This window comes from Aulonocara stuartgranti (genome assembly GCF_965226115.1).
Source record: "Aulonocara stuartgranti genome assembly, chromosome: 15".
In the NCBI taxonomy this organism is placed as follows: Eukaryota; Metazoa; Chordata; class Actinopteri; order Cichliformes; family Cichlidae; genus Aulonocara; species Aulonocara stuartgranti.
The window spans coordinates 24,209,710-24,234,186 of NC_138951.1; the positions used below are offsets into that span (position 1 = coordinate 24,209,710).

Below are 24,477 nucleotides of genomic sequence, written 5' to 3' on the forward strand. Positions count from 1 at the left end.
TTGCCTGAAACTTTTGGAAAGTTAATTCTCACTTGTTAAAAAAAAGCTTTAATGTACTTAAAAAAAAAAAAACATTTTCAGGCATGTGAACCACTCTCAGGTCTAGCGAAAAACCAGGGGTCACTGACATAACGTAGAGAACATCTGACAGAGCTTTAAACTTGCAAAGATGATACTCACGGGGAAAACCTGGAACAGAAAAGGAATAAAGTCCGCTGATCTGGAAGAGAAGAGGAAGAGGAAGTTAAGTGTAACTACGAGTCTGTGCCAAACTGGTGATCACTGTGGTGGAACAACTGTCCGACCAATCTGCCCGCTGCTTCCAGCTCGACTTCTCGCCTTCAGCTCTCTGTCACTTTAAGCATTGCTCTCATTAATAACGTGCTCACTCTCGGCAGGAAGCGACTCGACTCCATATTCAGTAACAGCTGGGAGGTGAGGCGGCGGTGAGGGGGGCTCAGCAGGAGCCAACTAACAGTCACTCTCCCTGCTTTAACGCGGCATATGACTGATGTAGCTCTGGACGGCTGCCACCAGCGCTGCCGAGTCACAGCCTCCAAAAAGTGAGAAACATATTTTAATTAAAACATGTAATATTTCTGAATATTTTTCCCATTTTTAAACGGTGATATCTGACAGTCGACATCTGTGAATTTTGCAGAAGTTGCCTCATACCTTTTAATAACTTTAGCTGCTGTGTTTACTTTACTTTTCCATGGCCTGCACATCACTTACATAGCCAATATTCTTTACTAAACAATTTATTATATCTGGATTATGACTTAAAGTGTTTTTATACTACAATTTCAGGTATTTACTTAAAATGTACATAAATTTAGATGCTTATGATGAAAGCAAAGACAAAAGGAATCGCAGTGACACAAAATGTCTAAAATCCAAAAATGAACACAAGAAAATCAGAAAACAGTGTTGGGAAAAATAAAGCAGGCAACACAACAAGCAGGGAGGATAACATATGTAAATTAAATAAGTCAGTATAATAATTTTTTTATAAAGTATGGTTTTCACATACCAAAGTGCTGTACAGGGTATGTATATCTATATGCACATGCACACATGCATACATGTAATTACAATACATATAAAAGACTAATTAGGTCCACATCATGTGGACGTCTATGACAGGTGCAGGAAATTGATATAGTTTATAAATGTAATATGTTTTTATTTATCAATATCAACATTGTTGTTATCAATATGATACATATGAATATGGATTATGTATAAACAAACACAATTTGTTATGTGTTAGCCTATCGATGTAGTCAGTGCATGTGGGTTTTTAAAAATATTATTTTTTATTTTACATTTGCCTGTTTTTTAATTGATCAACTTATTTGTTTGTAACCAGGTTAAAATGGTAATTTATTCAAATGAAATAATGAAATTGTTGAAATCTATGTTCAAAGGTGAAAATTACAGAAGAGGATTAGGGGCAATGGGGGAAAAAAGAAGTTGGCACGTAATTCTGAGATTAAAGTTAACCTCAGAATTCTGATTTTTCTGAGAAAAATAATTCTGAGGAAAAAGTCAGAATTCTGACTTTAATCTCAGAATTCTGACTTTTTTTTCAGAATCCTGACTTCAATCTCAGAATTCTGAGTGGGCACCTGTTTTATTCCTTCTTTTCCAGAATTCCGAGAAAAAAGTCAGAATTCTGAGAAAAAGTCAGAATTCTGAGAAAAAGTCAGAATTCTGAGATTAATCTCAGAATTCTGACTTTTTCCTCAGCATTATTTTTTCTCAGAATTCTGACTTAAATCTCAGAATTTATCAGATTCTGAGTGGGGACATGTTTTTTTTTTTTTCCAGGATTCTGAGATTAAAGTCAGAATTCTGAGAAAAAATTTTTCAGAAGAAACAGTCAGAATTCTGAGATTTAAAAGAGCAGTCCCGCATTTTATTGTGAAGAACTAAGGATTTTAAGAGGAAGTGAATTTGGCTGTGATCGGTAGCAAGACTGAGAGACGTTGCAAGGGGAAGTATGAGAAGTTTGTGCCAGTGCGTACTGGTCTATATGCTCAACTGTATTTGTCTATGCGCACATTTTGCAAACTGTGACAAGCTGAGGACATTTCTGCTCCAAATCTACCAGGGATTCCTACTCTGCATTCCTTTACACTTAACTGTTTCTGTACAGTGAACATGCTCTCCACCTTCTGAAAACATGGGTCTACAGAGCCTATAGAAGCATTATAAAAACAAAGTTGTCCACAACAACTGCATATGGCCTGTACACAGAGGTCCTACAGATGTCAACACTAGACATTCAGTAGGTGTAAAAAAAAAAAAAGAGGTCAGCTTGCATTACAAAACAACCCCTTCAGTGGACCAAAATTTTATGTCCAAGAATCCAATCCAACTTTATTTATAGAGCACTTTAAAAACAACATGGTTGACCAAAGTGCGTTCCAGTAAAAAACTGTGATAAAAGTTAAGTTAAACCACACATTAAACAGACAAAGAAAATTAAATAGCAATAAAATAAATAAATACATGAAAAAAAGATAAAAAATGAATCAGTAAATATTAAAACATGATTAAAATAGACAATAAAGTATAAAATAAATAAAATTAACAAAGTAAAAAAGATCAAAAGCAACCAAAAACTGACTAAAACTGACTACAAGCTGACTCTGGTCCTACCCCCAAAAAACGCCTTGGAAAAAAGGTTTGTTTTTAAAAGTCATTTGAAAATTTCAAGTGTTGGGGCCAGCCTAATATATGGAGGGGCAACTTTTCCATAATTTGGGGGCCACAACAGCGAAAGTTCTGTCCCCCCAGTTTTTCAGTCTTGACATGGGGAAACAAGGAGTGAGTGGTCAGTTCATCTGAGAGACCTTTGTGCACTGTATAGGTGTAGCAGCCCTGCCAGGTAGGCAGGCCTGGCCATTTAAAACTTTAAAAGCAATCAATAAAATTAAAAAAAAATTCTAATAGACAGACAACCCGTGTAAAGAGGGAAGAACGGGGGGTAATGTACTCATGTTTGCGTGTACATTTTAAGGTTATAAACAGGTAAACCATGTGACAAAACTGGATCCAGAGTGTGTCCATGTTTATGTGTGGGACCAGTCGCAAACATTAAAAGCATCAAGTAAAAAAGTCCTTTGCCAGTGGTTTAGTAGAATGTCTTATAAAAGAATTAACTCTGACGGCACTTTTTTGTGACAACAGTACAAATGGAAATGCTCAACTTTAAGTAGGGCTGGGTGATGGAAGAAAACCTATATATCACAATAATTTTTTTTTTTGTTATATTGCAACACTCGATATATATGGTGATATGGCTTGTCTCTTTGTTTTGCAAATTACCGCATTTTGTTCGACATCCTCCAGAGGTGTGGACTCGAGTCACATGACTTGGACTCGAGTCAGACTCGAGTCATTAATTTTATGACTTTAGACTTGACTTGAAAAAATGTTCTAAGACTTGTGACTTGACTTGGACTTTTACACCAATGACTTGGGACTTGAATTGGACTTGAACCGGTTTACTTGAAAAGACTTGATATTTTACCCCAAATATAAAATTTAACACGCATATTATATAGAGATTGAAAATGTGACGTCATTCACGGGTAGAACCGCAAAGGATTCTGGGAACTCGTGGCAAGAGGTACTAGCGCACGCAGGCTTTCAATTGAAATCACAGCGATAAAAAGAAACACAAAAATGTCAAGAAGCCGTTGTATTATTAACTGCAATAGCCGGTCGCATGACAGCCACGGGAAGCCGACGGGTAAAGAGATCGGTTGTTATCGGATTACGTCGTTGAAGAGAAATTGTTCGAGCCATGTTTCCGAAGTAACAAAGAGGCGACGGATGGCCTGGATTGCAGCCAAGATCAAATATAACGTCCCAGAACACTCCAGCTCACAGGTTAGTCTGCTCCAAGCATTTACACAAAGGTCAGTGTTTTGTAGTAGTTAATACGTCATTTTCATAACATAATTGGTGATATAGGTTACAAGTAAGTCTGGCGCTGAACAGAAATTGTCGCGCTATGCTCCTTTATTTATTGTGCATAAATAGTGAATTGTCCTGACACAATATTGCGTTTCGCTTCTGTTATTATGGTACATTGACAAAAATATATACTTTTATTCACAGGATAAAACAGGTTTTTTGTATCACTAATTGCCCAGTACGATTACAGCATACAATATTATTGTCACTGCTACATTTCTGTGATGCTACCAGAAATTATTTCCACTACTAATTAATTACCGTTGAGCTCAAAGGTCCTATTAATAAACGGTTAATGAATGTGTATTTATGATGACGATTTGTGAGACTGGTAAACTTATGATACGTACGATGGTCTTTACTTTCTACAAGGTGCATTTCAAGGTCCTGTACCCATCCGTCGGTAAACTGTACCTGGGCTTGTTGCAGTGACCGGAAGTTACTAAACTTCACGAGTGTATGCACTCACTCCAAGAACCGTATGATTATAAATATGCATATAAATATGCTAAGATGAGATAGCTGACTTCATCTAACTAGCAAATGTTTTCCAGGCTACGTTGGTGATACAGTTTTTTTTAATGTGTATGATATTTTTGTCATGCGGTTTTAAAGCCGGTCCTACAACCGCATCCAAGAATAACATGCAGCTTATCTCAGAACTGTCGGTGAAAATTATTCTTGGAGCTAGGTTTAATTGAGCTGCATTTTAAAGAGGTGCAATTTCACAATTTGTGTATATTTTCTAAGTTCACTATTTTGTCATGTGTTGAGAAAAACACAGATTTTAAAATTACATGGTCTAATATTTACATTTAGCATATAACTGCAACATTATTTTTTCGTTGTTTTTTTTTTTTTAAAGACTCGAAAGGACTTGAAATTCAAAATTTCAGACTTGTGACTTGACTCGGACTTTTACACCAGTGACTTGAGACTCGACTCTGACTTGCCTGACATTACTTGAGACTTGACTTGAGACTTGAGGATAAAGACTTGAGACTTACTTGAGACTTGCAAAACAATAACTTGGTCCCACCTCTGACATCCTCCCTAGGGCTGCTCAATTAATCGAATTTTAATCACGATTACGATCTGGGCTTTCAACGATCATTAAAAATGACTGAGCCGATTATTAGCCCCTCCCTCATGCTTTACTCTCGCGCTGCTCTGTGTGGCAAATCAAGCGCACTGCTCTGCATTTCGAACACGCGTCACAACAATTAAGAGGACCCGAGGGAAGCTCGGAAAGCTAAGCAGAAGTTATTTGGAGAGGAGAGTGACTGCCGTTGGTTGAAAAGAAAGGTAAAGAAAAAAAACTTCAGTGGTGTGGAAACATTATGGGTTCGCGGAGTCAGATGTGGATCAAGTAGACACAGTGTGTAAACTTTGCTATGGTGTCGTAGCTGCACCACAGAGCAACACTGCAAAGTTCACATTTTTCATTTATTTCTTATATTGCAAACATTTGCACTGTTATCAGTATTTGCACACTATTTTATATTATTTTTTAAAGTCATTATTCAATACATTGTTATTCTTAACCCTTTAAAGCCGGTCAGAGCAGCATGCTCGTTTTGTATAACTATTTTTAAATCCCTGTAGAACCTGAACCGCTAAGCTAGCACAATAAATTTTTTTCCATATGAAACCAGAGTTACATCTTATGCCATCAGCTTGTCCTAGGTCACGGTTTCCTTCCACATATAGCTTTGCAAAAATTGCATAAAAAGCGCTTGCAGGAACAAAAACATAATATTCCAGAAACACGCTTTGCCGATCCGATCAGCTGTTCATAACACTTCCCACATTGAAAAAGACGTCAACGCGAACTATCGCAAGTGACGTCATTTTCGCGGAAAATGTAGTTTTTTTACTTGTAGGCCTTAGAACTCGAATTGCACTGCTGGAAATAGTTTATTTTGATGCACATGCACATTCTTTGCAAATTTGCATCATAGGATTGTTTTTTTGTTTTTCCTGCAGTATATAAAAATTGCTGTATCTCCAAAAATAAAACTATGAAGACACTCAAAATAAATTTCCTGTTGTTGTAAACTATTTTTTGCAACTTTTTTGTATTTAAAGTTTTGAGGGATAAACCTCTTAAATTTCTCCAAGTAGAAATATATGTAAAAAAACAAAACAAAAACGATTTTCAATTTTTTTTTGTAGTTTATTGCACTTTTTTGCAATTAATGTAGTTACTATGGACTTAATACATACACATTTTAAAAATATGGGCTATAACAGTTGTATTGATGTATAGCAACGTGAAATGCTCCAACAAATGGCACTACAGCATGTAAAAAAAAATAATATAAGCTCTGGCGGACGAAATAAATATCGTCAAATAATCGTGATCTCAATTTCAGTGAAAATAATCGTGATTATCATTTTTGCCATAATCGAGCAGCCCTAATCCTCCCAATATCGCCATATTTTTCCCTATCTGGTAGTATATAAACCATACAAACACGCATGCTCAGCGCATTGTGCTGGATAGAAAATGTTGCATTTGAATCGTGTGGGAGGAAAAAAGGTCATCTGTGATGGTGATAAGGAAGTGGATCGCTTAATCACAAGGTTTTTAAGTGTTTTTAAAGATTAGTTCTGAAGGCTTTGTGCCTTCATTGAAAAGAGCCAGCACAGGGAAATGGGGCACTTTCCTGGAGAGGAAGAAGGGGAATGAGGTGAGGATTCAAACGCAACTCAGCCACACTGATGTGGAGCTCAGAGTAATGATGTAATACATCAGGTTTTAGATACACGCAGGACACTTATCTGAAGTATTTGCTGTCGGTTTTAAGGTTTTAAATGTCAGCTTTATTCTGAAAGCTTACCTCAGTTCATAATTCTTGTCAATAACAAAGATCTGAATACAGAAGGTGTTGGATTTTTCTGAAATCTCAGCCTCCTCCTGCTGAGATGTGTGACAACAAACACAAACAGACTTCAGACTGTATAGTACGACTGTGTTCATCTGTTCTTAAATTATCTGAGCAATAAAAATAAAAAAGGAAGGATTAGATAGACAAACAGAGAAGGGTGCTTCTTTCAATTCATCTTAATTTCCACATCTTTATATTGTTTTGAGCAGTGATCATATTTTGCTGTCCAACATCTTAGGAGTGTTTTGGAGCAATAAGAAAAGTTTAATCATTTCTCAGATATGAGATAGGTTTGGTTTATTTACCTGCTCTGCAGCCCGCCTATGTTCATCTTCATCAGACTGAGCAGGAACTTTATGATGTTTTGTTTTCTGCTCTCTGATCAAACCGTCAAACTCACTCAGTTCAAATCTGCCAAGGAGCCACTTCAGGTTGACATCAGCACTGGCACAGATGAAGCCAACGGCGACTCCATTAATCTACAGAAGAAACACATGCTGTATGATCATACTAATGTAGCACTGCTTTCTTTTTCTCTCAGTGGTTTATCACTTCCTGTTTTATTCTGGTTTCCTGGCTTCCTCTGTTTTTCCTCCTTTTTTTCTTGCCAACACAAAAGTCTGCGTCTGAGGCTTGATTTACCTTTATCAAATGACCGCAAGAATGCTCAGTCTTACATTTAATAAGATAACACAGACTCATAGCTTAAGCTTTCTGTCTTGACCCCAAAGACCAGTTGTGAGCCAGGAGAAACCCTGATGTGTGTAGATAATCTCTAGAAGGTGCTGCCCAGAAGCAGAAATTTCATCAGGTTTTTATATTGTTTTACTTGTGTTCCTGAATGCATTCACCAGGCGCTCAATAAATGAGACGTGCTTCATATTTAGGTTTAGAAATAATTCTGAGGTTCCTGACTTTACAAATAGCATCTGAAAAAACACCTAAAACTTCACTGAATAGCTACTTTCACATTTCCTGTTCTCAACTTCAACAGGACTAAAAATAGATGGCATTTTTTCTGTGCACATCTGCATCAGCTACCGAGTTTGTCTTGCTGGTTTTGGTTGCTGATCATAAGTAGACAAGCTTTTATCACTAACAGACCATCTGAACAGGACGTAAGCTGGAAATAACTGAACGACACATTCTGCAGCTTCACAAACAGTTTCTGGCGTGCGGTGGACTGAAGAGAAAAAACCCTCTGGGACAATGTTGGATTGCGCTGAACATAATCAGACAAAAAGCCCAAAATGCTTCAGATGTCTGGACACAATATGTTCAGTGAGAGCATGCTTTGGCTGGGTATCAGCTCGTATCTGCCATATGCTGCCACAAACACATGTCAGCCCAACGGGCGGGGAGGGGAGAGGAGGATCTGTCGTCTCCCAAGTCCCGAGGGAATGAACCCTAGCGGGGTTTCTGATAGTCACTCGTCATCACAAAGCTGCTATTACAATATTTTTAGACACACATGAAACACATGAGACGCTTAGAACCACACACACGGGGGGGGGGGGGGGGGGGGGGTGAATCAAGGATTAACCCAAAATTAAGAGTAGAAAAAAATCTTTAACATGGAACAAACCTCGCAAACAGCGGTGTGATGCTCCTCGGCCTCAATGAGCGCTGCGAGGAAGAACGGCTGGTGACTGATAGACAGCAGGTTTGTCTGCTCATCAAACAGAGGTATAATGTCATTGTGATCCTCAACCCTGAAAAATGGAAAAATGGAGACACCTACACTTAAAAAGATCACCAGTCAATGTACTATTTCTATTATTCTATTTCTGCTGTGCAGTGTGAACCTGAACCCTGATGCCTGACAGTTATCGTCACCCCTGCAGCTGTACAAACACTCTTTATCCACTTTTGGATCATAGATTAAGATTTTACATTTAGATTTAGCTTTGGGTTCATGTTATTCATTTGCACCTGTAGGCAGATCTGGTTACTCATACATTCACATATCTACAGTTTTTAAAACGACACAGAAAACAGATAAAGATAACACAACACAGGAAAAAAGCAACCGTACCATATCATGTAAGACTGTAAAAGGTACAATTCATCAGGTGGACACAAATAAGAAGGTAATATCTTGTGGAAGTTTGATAAAACAGTTCATTTCTAACATTTCAGTGCAGCTATGTAGTGTAGTGGTTTACGCATTCATGTGACAGGCAAAAGACCTACAGCCCCAGATCCCCTTGGGATGTCTGAGGAAGGGTATCTGGTGCAAAAAGTCTGCCAAAGAAACATGTGGAGCTTCCCTCTGTACTTCCTACTACTGAGAGAAAGTTCTTCTGCCACCTGGTGGCCAAAAAGAAAATAAATTCAGCTTTAACTTTACCAGGTGTGCTGTGGAATGATCACTTTTGCTCAGGGAGGTATATACACGCACACACACACACACACACACACACACACACACACACACACACATATATATATGTATGTGTGTGTGTATATGTGTGTGTATGTATATATATATATATATATATACATACATATACACACACACACATATATATATATATATATATATATATATATATATATATATATATATATATATATATATATATATATATATACATATATAATTACCCTCATTGTAATTACTGTTGAATTTTCCATCACAGCTTGCTAATAATATGCCAAAGCGCTGTAAAGTTATATCAACTTTATCTACTTATAAAGTTGTTTCCTTGTTAGATGCACTTTATGACAGGTTTAGAAAAATCCTTAACAAAGGCAAGAATTTATGGATCAGGAAAGCTATTTAATTTCCCCTTGTCACTGGAAAAGGTAATGAGCTGGCTCCACTGTTCTCCTGAAGTTCCTTCTGTCTGTTTTGCATTTTCTCTGTTTTCTCTGGCAGTTCTACGTTTACCACTCCTAAAAACATCCTTGGTTAAACCTGCATCTTCTGTGCCAGAACTCTTAAGCATTATTTAACAGCCTATTGTAAGTTCAGTCATGAAATAAACTGCTGTGCTCATAGAATCTTAGTTCCTATGAGTTCTTCATCACATCTTACATCAAAATTCAAGTGAATAAATGTTTATTTATAGTACATATAGTGCTCTTTTATTCACTCTACTGTTTAGTAGCCTGGGAAGGAATCAGTGGAAATCACCTGGCTGCGCGGACAATAGGCCGGGGACAGTGAGCTTTTCTGTGGCAGATCAGTGCCAAGCACTGAGGCCCGGGGTCGGTCACACGCTCCAACGGCTCAAATATTTCATCCAGCGCTGGCTCTGCAAGCACAAAAAACACCTGCATGGGCCTCTTGGAAATTAATGCTTAAGTGAATTATAGAATTTAACTTGCTAAATCGAAATCACCTAAACTACCAACGTGTGGGCTGAGCAGACAGACGTATTCAAGCTCAGCAATGGCGTTAAAGATGGCCCTGCGAAACAAAGCGCATCAAGAAAAATGATCATTTTACACATAATGCATTCAGCTTTCAGGACGTGCATACTGTGCTTGCTTCTAATCAAAGTGCATTGTAGTATCTCCCTTGCACTAATATATGAACCTCATCGAATGATACAAGAATTTTTTTAAAAAGGGCTTTTTTTTTTATCATACCTCATTATCTCTTTCACACTTGCTGTGGTGAAATTCGGCCGTGCCACAAAAAGGTGGAGGAAAAGTGTGTTGAAAGGCTGCAGAAAGACGACAGTTTAATCCACTGCAGGTGTGAGCTCAGTTCATTTCATTTCATCTAAGCAGAGCATGGGCACTTGGCCACATTATTTCCAGCAGATGTTAATTGTCTCTACTTAATGAAAACCTTATGTTAAAATCAGTGAATAAAAGGTACAGACTGTGCATTGTCCAACACTGAAGTGTTCCTGCATGAAAGCTTCCCACTGCGTCTGATCCACCAGATCTCCAATAGGGTGATCAAAGAAGGAAGCGTGGCCTAGGATGTCGCCCTTTTCATTGGTCAGAGTCACAGCCAGGTTAGCTTTCTCTCTGAACAAACATGACAAGAAAGTTCAGTGATGGTCTCTGTAAGGGTTTGAAATTAACTGAGAGCACAGATGTCTACATTAATCACCACATAACTGTGATGAGAGAGTGGCATCCACCACATGTTATCAGAGACAACTTGGTCCTCTTGGATCCTCCAAAGGAAAACTGAAAGAAATAGTTTGAAGCAGTTGCTATGACCGCCAGGTGGAAGTGGGAGAGCTGAGAGAAGAGCACCAGTTGAGGTGGTTAAAGCGTGTGAATCCCTCTTAGGTGAGGTGTTTTGGGGATGTATAAGCCCCCATAGCAGGCACCACACTGCCCTTAGAGGTGGGGAAAAAATCAGTATATCATCGTATTACTAAATTTTGTGTGGCAATATTGTTTTGATACAATAAATTAAAAATATTCTTTGAATACTATGAACAAGAGGCGTAAGCCCACACACCACCATTCTCTGATAATGTTACCTGACATTATGAAAAAATTTCAACTGTGTAATAAAAATAGAAAAAAAATCTAACCCAGAGCTTTACAAAGTTACCCCCCCCCCCCCCCCCACAAAAAAACAACAACAAAAAAACGAAAAACAACTGATTGCCACTTGTGGTGCAATCAGCAATCATTGCCTGAAGCTCTCACAAACACTTTTGATCACCAGGCGATTGCACAGGTCGCCTGATAGGAGGCAACCTTTCGGCAAACAGTTGTAGTCTGACTTTGACCGACTGCAATCATTTGCAGAGAGATTTTCGAGACCTAACTCCCATCCCCTCCAACACTATAATTCTCCTACAGTTCTCAGCATGAAAACTGATGTGAGCAAATAAACAAGAATAGATATTACACTATTCTATTCTTGTTTATTTGCTCACATTTGCTTAGACATTACACTTAAGACAAGAATAAACCACCAGTCTGTGCAGAACAACAGTAATGTTATATCACAGCTATATATCAAAGAGACGATAGAAATCTTTTCAGAGACTGCATAATTCCAAAATAATTATCTAACAGTGTTTAAAACAACTTATTCAGCTTGTAGGTGTGTTTGTGTGCAGAGAGCATCTAGTTTACGGTCTAAACTCTGCTGCTGAGATGTTTAAGAAGAAAAACTTTTCTCACAGCAGATGAATAACATTGACTCTTCCAAACACCGCCTGCGCAGATGGACTAATGAGGCCGTCTATCTCTTCAGCGTCCGCGGACTCGCTTCTCCTCACGGTCACGGTTTCCTCCCGGGCGCTGTCTGAGGTTACAGTCTGCATCGTCACCCGTATTATATGGATAAATAGTAATAACAAAACTAAAGCAGACAAAAGACGGCCCTTTTGTAATAAACTATAACATCAGGCTGGTGGATAGAAGAAGGTGAAATAGTAAATAAATATAAATGAATTCAGCTCACTGTTTTCACCTATAAAGAAACCAAACCCAGTTGCCATAGTAACGTAACGCCAGAACTCCCGCGGTTTAACCGGAAGTCATAAAGCAACCTTTTAAAGAACTAAAATCAGTCTAGAAACGAGTTTTTAGTCTTCATCAAAACTTCCTTAAACTGGACAAATGAACTCAACTGAAGTCCGTTATAGTGAATATATTCTCTATATCGGACAACGTACATATAAACTATTCAAAATGGCATTGGCGAACAAACGGTAGATGGCAGCAACACGTCTGCGTTTTGAACAAAAAGACAAAGAAGAAGACGCGGGGCATTGTGGTTACTGTCATGGTGGCTGACGCTCGGTGAGACGGAAACGTTTCGCTGTCTTTTTGCGCCGTTCGGTAGTTGTCGGGACAGTTTAAGTGAGGTTTTTAACGTTGTTTGTTGGTTAAACCTGCCATCAGAATGGCGTCTACGGCGGCAGGGAAACAGCGGATACCGAAGGTGGCGAAGGTAAGCGAACAGAGCAGTATCAGAGCTCCAGGCTAATGCTAACATAGAACTCGGGCTAACGGAGCAGAACTAAAATCTAATCTCATCTTTTCACTGCCAAAGTTACTCACAAAAACGTGCTACACTGTAGTAGTTTTAGGGGTATTTTACCTGCTTAACAGGTAGTTCTGTGGTCTGAGTTTCACACAAGTTACATTAGCTGTAAACTTTCACCACGCTCTGCTTTGTTTTGGCTTCCATGTGTTTTACGTGTGCTTAATTTATTCTTGTTTATATTAAGATTTAAAATCTGGCACATTTGCGTTCCTTTGTGTCTTTAAAGTTAGAAATGTGTTTAAACATGTATGCAGTTTCTGAAAAATGACTATTATAGTAATAGGACTGTGTGGACTGTGATTGTGTTTGCAGGCGACAGTGTGATCTGTATTGAGAGTAGGGAGCTTCTGGAGGTATATGGAAGCAAGACAGAATACATGTGTGTAAATGAGAGGGAGACGGGTGTACCAGTGAAGCTGAAAGCAGTAGAGGAATTGATGGTGGATGAGTTTGAGTATCCGAAGTCAACCATCCAAAGCAACGGACAATGCGCAAGAGTGGTAAAGAAGAGAGTGCAAGCAGGGTGGAGAGGAATGTCAGGGGTGATTTCTGACATGATAGAGGCAAATGAGAAAGGAAAAGCTTACAAGATGACAGTGAGACCTGCAGTGATGCACGGTTTGGAGACTGAAACTCACAGGAAGCAGAGCTGAAGGTCAGAAACAGCTCTCACCAGTTACTTTGAAGACAAAGTTAGAGGCAGAGATGGTTCCAACATGTGCAGAGGAGGGCTAGTGGATATACTGGTCAAAGGATGTTGAAGGTGGAGCTGGCAGGCAGGAGGAAAAGAGGAAGATGGATGGATGCTGTGAAGAAGGACATACAGAGGGTTGGTATGACAGAGGATGATGCTGGCATAGGGTGAAATGGGGATAAATGAGCCATTTGTGACTCCTAAAGCAGCGGTCCCCAACCTTTTTTGAGCCATGGACCGGTTTATGCCCGACATTATTTTCACGGACCGGCCTTAAGGTGTTGCAGATAAATACAACAAAATAAAACTAGTACCGGTACTGGGGAAAAAAAGATGATTTATTCATAACACACCTGAAAAGACCCAGGAAAACAGATAAAAACGATAACAAAATAACGCTGAAAACCGATAAAAACCGTGAAAACCATACATTTCACACCTGAGCCTCAACTCTCGTGGCCCGGTACCAAACGACTCACGGACCAGTACTGGCCCGGGGGTTGGGGACCGCTGTCCTAAAGGGAGGAGTCAAAAGAAGAATAAGATGATGATGGAACAGTCGCCTCAAGGTGCTTTATATTGTAAGGTAACATAAGCGATTAAAAACTCCAACAATCAGGAGAACTTGGTATCTATGGGGAGGAAGAACTCTATTTTAACAGGAACCAGCAGAAGCAGGTTCAGGGAGAAGCTGTCTGCTATGACCAGTTGCGGGGAAGAGAAGAAAGACCAACTTTATGCTCACGCTAATTGTATTTTGTGATGTGTTTTAGGTGAAGAATAAAGCTCCGGCAGAGGTTCAGATCACTGCAGAGCAGCTGCTAAGGGAAGCCAAAGAGAGAGAGCTCGAACTCCTGCCACCACCACCGAAACAGAAGATCACCGATCAGGAGGAGCTCAATGACTACAAACTGAGGAAGAGGAAGGTAAGCGCTTCCATCATATTTTCTCTGCTGGTAGTGTTCACATTGCTCTTACTCATACCGCCCTTTCGGCAAGAATTTTTAACAGCTTTATTTATGTTTTAAAAAGCCAGCATAAAATATTTGAAGTGTGTTGCTCTCTTGTTTTACTTTTGCTCTAATAATCATGTTTAGTTAAACAAATGTGTTTGTAGTTTTAATCTAACCGGAAAATTTGAGATGTTTCCAGCACACACAAATATGTTTTTATAGTTTTTGGACATGACGAATATCTTTTTCTTTCAGAGCTTTGAGGACAACATCAGGAAGAACCGGACCGTCATCAGTAACTGGATCAAATACGCACAATGGGAGGAAAGTCTGAAGGAGATCCAGAGGTACTGAGGCAAAATCTGCTGAAAGTCAGAATATTAAATGGCTACAACTTCGCAGGGGTCCAATCACAAACATCTTAGTCTTGGTCGTACTGAAATAAGTGGAATTGGTCATCACATCTTTTAACATTTTAGTAAACTTTTTAGAAATATTTCTCATGCCCATGTGTCTGCATGGTCCACTTTTACCTCACCAACGGTTACCCTCGTTTCAGAGCTCGTTCCATTTACGAGCGGGCGCTAGATGTCGATCATCGCAACGTCACTCTGTGGCTAAAGTACGCCGAGATAGAGATGAAAAGCCGCCAGGTGAACCATGCCCGCAACATCTGGGACAGAGCCATCACCATCCTCCCCCGAGTCAACCAGTTCTGGTAGGACTTAAAAATCATTTAATTGCTTTATTTATTTCTTGATTGTTTTGTTTTCTAAAATATCAGCAGGCTTTGACAAGTGGCACAGTCACAATTTTCAGTCCTTTTTTGTAGTTAAAGATTAAATAAATGCATTTGTTGGCTGATACTTTATTGACGCTTATCTAACAATAGAGTAGCTGAGATGTAATCGGACGTAAACAATGTGTTTTAAACTTTGAAAAGTGCATCGTGTGTGAGTGTGAGTCTGCTTGTGATTGTACAGCTCTGATGGAGAGTCTTTGCTGTGCATCTGTTGTCTGTTTTTGTTAAATCTTCTGTGTGTAATATTTTGAATGCTGTTCCTTTGCACAGGTACAAGTACACCTACATGGAGGAGATGCTGGGAAACATCGCCGGCTGCAGGCAGGTCTTTGAGCGATGGATGGAATGGGAGCCTGAAGAGCAGGCCTGGCACTCTTACATCAACTTTGAGCTGCGCTACAAGGAGGTGGAGAAAGCCCGCACCATTTATGAGCGATATATCCTTTTGTTGCTTTACTAACATGCAGGATACTGGGAATTGTTTCCCCACAGTTAAATTCAAACAATATAATAAAACTTTAAAATACAGAAACAAAAAGCGCGATCAGGGTGATGGTCTGAGTCGTCCCACAGAGCCTGAGTTCATTATTATCAGGGCTGTTTTCTTCTCAAAGCTACAAATTATGTTCTCTGAAAGACAACAGAGGTTGCTGTCAGACTTCCTCTTTATATGTTTATGTAAACTATAATATCACTTTTTATCAACTCACCTTCAAGGTGGAAGAATAAACCCTAAAATACTGATTAACCTTGAGGAATGCCTTTTCCTTGCCTCACCTGGTTCCCCGTCTCTGTGTGTGGTCGGGGCTTCACAAGCCACACAGAACCATCTCTTCTGTTGGAGCATTTCTCCCCAGTTTTCTTCATCCTCCACCTCCATCTAGCTGTCTTTACTGTTGCTGAACACTTTATTCATGCTATTATTTTATTCTGATTGTTTTATCTCACGACCTTTGTGATGGTGCGTTTGCCTTAACGTCGCTGCACTTGTCATCGTTCACCCTGAGGTGAAAAACTGGATCAAGTACGCTCGCTTCGAAGAGAAGCACGGCTACATCGCCCACGGCAGGAAGGTGTACGAGCGGGCAGTGGAGTTCTTTGGGGAGGAACATGTAGATGAAAACCTCTTTGTGGCCTTCGCCAGGTTTGAGGAGACTCAGAAGGAGGCGAGTGCAGCTCAGACTTCTCAAACTTCTTTCTGGCTTTCATTTTGTTGGAGATCATATTGTGAAATGTATTTATTTACTTTTGTTCTCTACCTTTGCAGTTCGAGCGAGTCCGGGTGATCTATAAGTACGCTTTGGACAGAATCCCTAAACATCAGGCACAGGAGCTCTTCAAAAACTACACCATGTTTGAGAAGAAGTTTGGAGACCGCAGAGGAATCGAGGATGTCATCGTCAGCAAGCGAAGGTTCCAGTACGAAGAGGAAGTTAAGGTATCAGTTTTAAGGAATTACGTCTGGAAATCTGTAGAAAGTGGAACAAAGGAGGAAGATGGGTTCATTTTCCTTGTCTACAGATTTAACGCCCTGATTGGTTTGTTTTCTCTGTACTGGTGTAAGAAACAAAATAGGCTTCGTATTTGGGGTTTTCGCTTAATTGTTAACTTGCAGGTTTTATGTCACCTACTCTGCTGTTTGGGAAAGTTATGGGGAAAATGAAATGCTAAAAAAATAAATCATACACTCATAATCCCAGGCGAATCCACACAACTACGACGCCTGGTTCGATTACCTCCGTCTGGTGGAGAGCGACGCCGACGCAGATACGGTGAGAGATGTCTATGAAAGAGCCATCGCCAACATCCCACCCATCCAGGAGAAGAGACACTGGAGGCGATACATCTACCTGTGGATCAACTACGGTCTGTATGAGGAGCTCGAGGTCAAGGTGGGTCCATCATTCGGCATCTTGTTAACCTCCAACAAAGTAAAGGACACAGATCTGAATCATGTTCTCAAGCAACAGACATAACCAGGCTGTAAAGAAATGTAAAACGAGACGTCTGACAGTGATGTGTGCGATTAAACAAAACTCTGTGATGGCAGGATCCCGAGAGAACGAGGCAGGTTTATCAGGCCTGTCTGGAACTCATCCCCCACAAGAAGGTAATTTACACATTAAAGGCCGCACCTCTTCAGTGAAACCACTCATGCATTATAGTAAAGGTGTTCTTGTGTTAAGGTGTTCACCTGATTGTGTCTGTCGTTGTTTTGTTTCAGTTCACATTTGCTAAGATTTGGCTGCTCTTTGCTCAGTTTGAGATCCGACAGAAGAACCTGCAGGCAGCCAGAAAGATCATGGTAAGATTCCTCAGATGCACGTGCAAAACCACCACACGTTGTGCAGTCAGATGTAAACTGAACGCATAGAGTGCTGTATTATGTTACATTTTGGGTGACTTAATAAATAGTTTTTAAAAAACGAGCTTCCGTTCATACTTTCTTGTATCAGTCTTTTTGCAGAGGATGGGGGTAGAGCAAAAAGTGTCTTTTAAAGTAATAAAAGCAAAACTTAAAATCAGGCGAAAGAAAACGGAATGAGAACTGCAAAAAGAAAACTTTGGCAGAACAAAGGCATCTCCTCTTCCTCGCCTCCAGTGCCCCTCTTGCTCTATGCCGAGTTCAGTCAGATGAATGTAACTCACTGGCTCCACAGGAAGAATGGCATCAGCGTCTGTGTCCGCTTTCTTCTCATCAGTATTTCTCTCCTCAGGGCACGGCGATCGGGAAATGCCCGAAGAACAAACTGCTGAAGGGCTACATCGAGCTGGAGCTGCAGCTGCGAGAGTTCGACCGCTGTAGAAAGCTGTACGAGAAATACCTCGAGTTCACCCCCGAAAACTGCACCACCTGGATCAAGTTTGCTGAACTGGAGACAATCCTGGGAGACATCGAGCGGGCTCGGGCCATCTTCGAACTCGCCATCGGGCAGCCACGGCTGGACATGCCAGAGGTAACTGGAAACCTCTCACACAAATGCTGCCCCCTGGTGGCGAAAGTTAAATAGCATTTTAATGATGGGAGGAAAAGAAATGCCTTCTTACCTATTTTTGGAATACTTTTAAATCAGGGGTCATGTGAAGGAAGAGGAGAAGAAGCCTGGTGAGTGAGATACAGTGGGTGCGTCACAGTGACGCACTCAAGTGTGGTGTTCAGGTTTTGAACTTATTCGACTGTTTTTAAAGCTTCTTATTGTGATTTTTGTGAACATCACATTTCATCATCAGTTTTTACTGTCACAGTAATCCATCTCCTACAGTGTACTCCATTCATAGGACAGGAACCCAGACTAAACAGTTGATAGGCAGCTTCATGTAATCCTGGATTAGTGTTCATGAAGCAAAGTGAGATCAAAGTCAAGCTAGGTTTCTGTTTAAAAATCGTAACATTTTGTAAAATGATCCTTTATTTTAATTTCTTTTAAAAACCTTCCCGTAGCTTCATTTTCACTGAAATATGTTCGACTTCTTATCTCACGCTTGACATTGCTGCCCTGCTGATGAATTCAGTGCACTCACGTCTGTTATGCCCGCAGGTTCTGTGGAAGTCCTATATCGACTTTGAGATTGAGCAGGAAGAGTTTGAAAACACCAGAAACCTTTACAAAAGGCTACTGCAGCGCACTCAGCACGTCAAGGTGAGAGCTGCACTCCACAAACCTGATCCCAGATCTAACAAACTGTCTATAGTAAAAATATTTCATGGCTTTCGTGTGACCTGCCAGCCATCAAGCTCTGTGCTTACCGTCTTCTTCTCCTGCAGGTTTGGATCAGCTACGCCAAGTTCGAGCTGTCGGTGGACGGCCCCGACCGACTGCAGAAGTGCCGGCAGATCTATGAGGAGGCCAATAGGAGCATGAGGAATTGCGAGGAGAAGGAGGAGAGGCTGATGCTGCTCGAGTCCTGGAGAGACTTCGAGAAGGAGTTCGGCACAGACAGCACTAGAGAGCGGGTGAGGAAGCTGCTGCCGGAGAAGGTGAAGAAGAGGAGGAAGCTGACTGCCGAGGATGGGGTAAGAGATGGACAATGTCACAGCTGGATGGTGACAGCCACCAGAAATGTTTTCTCAAATACTGATTTTTTTTTTTTTTATACACAAAAATAACTAATGGATTAATTAACCTAATTTACAATAATTGGATCGTTCTTATTTGTCCTGATATAATTCCATCCCATCAGTCGGACGCTGGCTGGGAAGAGTACTACGATTACATCTTTCCAGAGGACGCCGCCAATCAGCCCAACCTCAAGCTGCTCGCCATGGCCAAGATGTGGAAGAAGCAGCAGGTCATCACAGAAGACGACGAGACGCTTCCAGAAAATGGTCCGCCGGCAGCTGAAGAGACAACAAAACAGTCTGTGGAGGCGGCAGCTTCTCCTGAGAATCGGCTGACGACTGCGTCCAGCAGAGAAACTGCGGCTGAGACTGAACAGGAGAAAACGTACGACGACAGAGACGACGACAACGACAGCAGCAGCAGCAGCGAGAGTGAGGAGGAGGAGAAAGGTGGAGAGAGGAAGGAGAGCAGGAGCAGCGAGGAAGATAAAGAGTAAATTCCCCGCTCAGGGACTCGAGGGGAGCAGACAGTCTGGATTTTTCTAGTATTTTTTTTATTTTTATTTTTTTTAAACGAGTCTTTATTGTATGTTTTCTTTGTGCGATTACACAAACATCAGCTCAAAGTCACGTGTTGTGTGTTCTTTTTCTAAATGTTCATTTAATATTTACAGTAGATGAAACTCTTTGTAGGACCAGTGGCTCTCTGAGGAATGACAGTTTATCAATGTACGAGTATCACAGAGTCAGAGAGCCACAGTCTGCTGTTATTCGATGTCCTCGGGTCTGACGGGGTGCGGCAGTGGGATGATCGACTTCTTCTCCGTGTCTCTGGACAGAGCTTTCCTCATGTCTGAAGGTGAAAGGCAGCAGGTTTTGTCCTTTAGTAACACACTTCGTAAATTAATAAAAACCATGTAAATTTATTTTAAGTTTAGAGCAGAAGGCACAGAGCTGTCGGTGAGCTGAACGGGGCTGTATTAGAGTCTCTCACTGTTGTTTCAGCTGTTTCAAAACTAACATCAGCAGTTAAATTAAAAGTTTAAGTATTCTGTCAGTGCACCAACGTTTAAGATCCACACCGGTCAGACTGACAGCAATCGGAAAACGATAAAACATCTGATGATGGAACACTGTACAGCATACTGGGGCTAATGGTAATGGCCTGTATTTGTATAGCACTTTACACATCCAGCCATCCACCCATTCACACACTGGTGATGGCAAGCTACATTGTAGCCACAGCCACCCTGGGGCGCACTGACAGAGGAGATGAACCTGAACGAGTGTCAAATTTCTCAAGAGAGGTTGAACTTGAGACAGACCCCCATGTGGAACATCTGTCACATGAGAGATATTCAAGTCCTTACCAATTTGAAAACAAATTTGGGTGGCTGTGGCTCGGGAGGTAGAGCACGTCATCGACTATCTCCAAGGTTAGTAGATGACCTGTAGTTGGTTGGTGGTTTGAGGCACTTTTGGGGGTCAAATGCACTCGAATACAGTTCAGATACATGTTGCTTCATGCAGATCATAAAAATCAGTTGTTTACATCCTGCTGCAGAGGTCAGAATAATTCATGATGATGCTAAAAGCTGCCGTACATCTGTGCACCAATTCAAGTCTCCTGGATCGTTTTAATATTGCTCATTGCTATGGTAACGTCTCTGTGCAAATCACATCAGCTGTGAGTTTAACAGCTGGGGAAGGCAATAAAGGAAGCAACTTTCTGATTGGCTGCAGATGCAGTTAGAAACCTTTCTGAGATAAAATGACTCTGCTGCGATCTTACCATAAGCATCTTCATCTGGCTCTCCATTGCTGGCAGAGTAATACTCTATGACTGTCCTGTACACGCTGTAGCCCAGACGTTTGTACATGTTCACTGCCACCTGGTTGGACACTCGTACGAACAGATCCACGAAGAATCCGCCTTTCCTACAACAGGTCAAAGTCACAGACGTCAAAAATCAAGAGATTTGAAAATGTGAGGGATAGGCTCGCACAGTTTTCATCCCAGTCCTGATACGAACCTCTCTGAGATCTCCTCCAGCATTTCCATGAGTTTGGCGGCCAGGCCAAGCCGTCTGAACTCCGGGGCCACGGACAGAGCGGTGACGTGGCCGTGCCACTCCTCGCGAGCCACAGATCCCTCCGCCTTCCCCATAACTGCAAGAAAGTTCCACATGACCTCAGACTCAGGCGAGAGTCACAGGGTTTATTTTAAACTGTCCAGGATCTGTTCTAAATCTGCACCCTCTGTTCAAACAGGCTTGCGTATAGCTGCAGGTCTGCTCAGCGCGCCACCTTCAGTGTCTAAATCATGTCAGAATGAAACGGCACCACATGCTGTACAAATAAATGAATCAATGCATAATTAGCTTTAGTCATCCATAACACACTTCCTTTGGAGGAGTCATCTGTAGCCTGTCTCCAAACCTTTGAACAGGTAAGGAGGCAGTCTTTGGACGTTTACAACTCAATAAATGTGTGAGAGAGTTTCACAGCATCACAGAGCAGTCAGGTTAGGGCTCATCTTTCCATGGATCAGCCCTCTGTTATTCTAGGCTTTTTGAAGGCCTCCCCGTAAAATGACCTGCTGCTCTGACCTTTCTTTTTTTGTGTGGTACATGGAAAAGCTGCACATGAATCAGGTTGGATATGAAACAAAACAGGATCAGAATCATGCCCTGCCCTTGTGGTGTCATCGCTGCACAGAAGTTTTGTTCTGATTTTAGTTTGAGGGGGAATGGACACATTTTGGACAAGGCAGAACATATGTAGACCGACACTCCCATCCTTCTCCACAAACTACACCCAGATGAGGTAAATACAAATATATGTATTTTCCTGTATGACTTATTATTATGTCATTTTAGAGGCTAGCATGGTTTCTCGACAGTTAAAAGATGACCTTAACCTCTGTGGAGGCAGGAGGACTTACTGTAGCCCATCAGTTCTCCTCCAGGAGCCTCAGCAACAATAAAGTACTCCGGCCAGTGAGCGAGGTACTGCAGGTAAAACGGGATCCCATACTGGAGGTCAAAGGTTAAAGAAAACTATCCAGAGTAAGAGGAAACACACTTAAAATACGCTTTATATAATGTCAGGTACTCCTTATTATTACTGCATCGGTGTAATTAAATGTGGATGCCATCCACGGGTGGGCCCTGAAGCTTAAATAAGCAGAACACAGGTAAAGGATACAGTCTCTGTGAGAGGATCCAGGTTTCTGATGGACAAAACACACAAAAACATCAATGAGCCGTTAACATTCACATCCAATTATCCATTTCCTACCAAGCCCTTTCGTTATTCTAACATGGAGAGAAACGAACAAAACTCAACAGAAATAACGGCAAATTTATAATTTTTAGCATCACATATGGGCATTTAAGTTACGCAAATAGCCTAAATGTTTCCGTTGTGTCTATAGGAAAATTCGGCATGTCTTTGCTCGACTTACACCCACAGACTTTAATTCCACACACACATATATATACACAGCTTCTTCTTAATCCTGCGTGGTCTCGGTGTGCCGAGTATGTAGCAGCTTTGCCAACAAAACTATAATTTTCAGTTATTAAACGTAGAAGGTTGTTTAACAACATGCTGAAAGTGTTGAGGTCTGTATGACCCGAGTCGCTAAATGATGTGATTTTTGCATGAAGTTTGGTCAGGAATGGCGCAGCCGCACACCGAACACACAAGCTGCATCCATTCCCATCAGTCACACCAGAAACAGCGTTAAATTACAGCTTATGTGCTAAAAGAACGAAACCCTACTCACATATTGTTGAATTTAAACAAATCATCGCATGTAAACGGCCGCAGAGTTGTCATCTTGGCTCACTGTAGCGTGACCTTTCACCCCACAGAGACAACGAGATATCGGCTACCTTTAGGAGGCGATGAAAAAGGAGCAGCGTCCCCAAAGGGATAAGGCAGGTACTACACTATTGACAAAAACTAGATTTTTAAGGGTTTGTAATTTTACCGTCGCAGAATCAGCTGATTAATTTCAGTATATTTAAGGTTTGCCTTCATGCTATAAAAACTGTATTTGAAAAGTATTTTTACCCATGGCAGCTTATACGATGAGCCTGGTGTCAGAATGTATGTTAAAAAAAAAGACCTTTCATATGCTTTAACTTTTGTTCAGCCAGCTATCCCACATGGTGATATGACCCTCGAACGTTTGTCCAAAATGCACTTTGAAGTTTTCTGCAGTGAATTCTCAAAGAGCAGGTCAAACATCCAGAGTATCGGTTCCTCTGCATCACAGATGTTAAACGGGTGCAGTTCAGCTGTTAAACTATGATACTGATACTCATATAAAAACAAACTGCAAGATTAAGTCTTTGCATTGTGACTCTTGGGTTGCGTGTAATATTTATTTGCAGTTTTTAACGGAGCATAAAGTTATTTTTCAGTTGTTTTTCATTGTCCTTATGCATTTCAGCCCACTCCTATGTACTTTGAGGGCATTTAACTCAGAAAATATTCATAATATGAATGTAAAATTTTGCATTAAATAAACTTCAGTAAAGTTATTATTCTTTTTCTTAATTATTCTGGGGGTGGTCATGTGGGAGCCTTTCTCATATTTGACTGATTTGAAAACTTCGAACAAAAGCAACAAAAAATGTCTTTCTTCTGCCAGGGGAGGGCGCCATATCCAAATAAATCAACAGAGACTTGAGGACAGACTGACAGTGAAGCCTCTGTAATCTGTGTGCAAGGATTAATGAGACATTTAATCTTCTTAATAATGAGATATTGTTTGGAGTGTTCGTGTATATGTGCAAAAATAAGAGAAAGGAGAATCCAGCAGGGAGCACTATGAGAAACCTTCTGAGAATACATGTTTCTCTTGGCACAGACCTCACGTTCATCTGCAGTTTCTGTTGGGTGGGTTCTTCTCTGTTGTCTGTTTTAATTCACCCGAGCATGTCAGCCCCGGGCCACTTCTGCTATCAGCCCACACCCACCACAGATCATTTAACACTTTAAAGTACCCAGATGAGCTGCAGCTCCCATCTGAATGAAAACCAACAGAAAGGAATCTGCTGTGAAAGATAACATGCTGCTTCTGTGATTAAACAGT

General features: G+C 40.8%; 3 protein-coding genes across 6 annotated transcripts in view; 1 reads left to right on the top strand and 2 right to left on the bottom strand.

The window, feature by feature from the left end:
* The window catches only part of cfap61 (cilia and flagella associated protein 61), a 47,971-nt gene extending 35,505 nt beyond the window's left edge, over window positions 1-12,466 (bottom strand). For 2 of the 3 annotated variants that reach the window (XM_082505950.1, XM_082505949.1), the window contains exons 1-9: window positions 11,991-12,466; window positions 10,718-10,868; window positions 10,479-10,555; window positions 10,229-10,296; window positions 10,021-10,141; window positions 8,467-8,593; window positions 7,187-7,360; window positions 6,834-6,913; window positions 181-220 (exon numbers count right to left, since the gene is read on the bottom strand). In XM_082505950.1, the coding sequence (XP_082362076.1) occupies window positions 181-220; window positions 6,834-6,913; window positions 7,187-7,360; window positions 8,467-8,593; window positions 10,021-10,141; window positions 10,229-10,296; window positions 10,479-10,555; window positions 10,718-10,868; window positions 11,991-12,133 (981 nt within the window). In that variant the 5' untranslated portion in view covers window positions 12,134-12,466. Of the gene's footprint in view, window positions 1-180; window positions 221-6,833; window positions 6,914-7,186; window positions 7,361-8,466; window positions 8,594-10,020; window positions 10,142-10,228; window positions 10,297-10,478; window positions 10,556-10,717; window positions 10,869-10,953; window positions 11,002-11,990 lie in introns of those variants that run through there. The other variant, XM_082505951.1, reaches the window with a different exon arrangement.
* Window positions 12,467-12,578: 112 nt separating this feature from the next.
* Window positions 12,579-19,996, top strand: crnkl1 (crooked neck pre-mRNA splicing factor 1). Of its 2 annotated transcripts, none has more exons than XM_082505955.1 (14): window positions 12,579-12,765; window positions 14,329-14,481; window positions 14,764-14,855; window positions 15,068-15,226; window positions 15,581-15,747; window positions 16,298-16,476; window positions 16,578-16,748; window positions 17,011-17,202; window positions 17,361-17,420; window positions 17,535-17,615; window positions 18,028-18,267; window positions 18,850-18,951; window positions 19,077-19,325; window positions 19,493-19,996. In XM_082505955.1, exons 1-14 carry the CDS (start codon window positions 12,718-12,720, stop codon window positions 19,865-19,867), a joined length of 2,268 nt encoding a protein of 755 aa, XP_082362081.1. In that variant the 5' UTR covers window positions 12,579-12,717; the 3' UTR covers window positions 19,868-19,996. The 2 variants fall into 2 exon arrangements, with proteins under 2 accessions (XP_082362081.1, XP_082362080.1); XM_082505954.1 differs by lacking the exon at window positions 12,579-12,765 and adding an exon at window positions 13,601-13,690.
* A 112-nt stretch (window positions 19,997-20,108) lies between these two features.
* On the bottom strand, window positions 20,109-23,265 carry naa20 (N-alpha-acetyltransferase 20, NatB catalytic subunit). Its single transcript, XM_082505969.1, has 6 exons — window positions 23,161-23,265; window positions 22,578-22,602; window positions 22,315-22,405; window positions 21,404-21,539; window positions 21,163-21,308; window positions 20,109-20,223 (listed from the first exon to the last, which is right to left on the bottom strand). Exons 1-6 carry the CDS (start codon window positions 23,211-23,213, stop codon window positions 20,138-20,140), a joined length of 537 nt encoding a protein of 178 aa, XP_082362095.1. The 5' UTR covers window positions 23,214-23,265; the 3' UTR covers window positions 20,109-20,137.
* Between the last annotated feature and the right edge of the window lie 1,212 nt (window positions 23,266-24,477).

Coding starts and splice junctions, on each gene's coding strand:
- crnkl1 (XM_082505954.1), top strand. CDS start 13,616: ATGTTGAAGGTGGAGCTGGCAGGCAGGAGGAAAAGAGGAAGATGGATG. Junction 14,856..15,067: donor AGTCTGAAGGAGATCCAGAG/GTACTGAGGCAA, acceptor CCCTCGTTTCAG/AGCTCGTTCCATTTACGAGC. Junction 17,203..17,360: donor ATGAGGAGCTCGAGGTCAAG/GTGGGTCCATCA, acceptor CTGTGATGGCAG/GATCCCGAGAGAACGAGGCA.
- naa20 (XM_082505969.1), bottom strand. CDS start 23,213: ATGACAACTCTGCGGCCGTTTACATGCGATGATTTGTTTAAATTCAAC. Junction 22,603..23,160: donor TTGTTTAAATTCAACAATAT/GTGAGTAGGGTT, acceptor TTTGTCCATCAG/AAACCTGGATCCTCTCACAG. Junction 22,406..22,577: donor TGGATCCTCTCACAGAGACT/GTATCCTTTACC, acceptor TTTGACCTCCAG/TATGGGATCCCGTTTTACCT.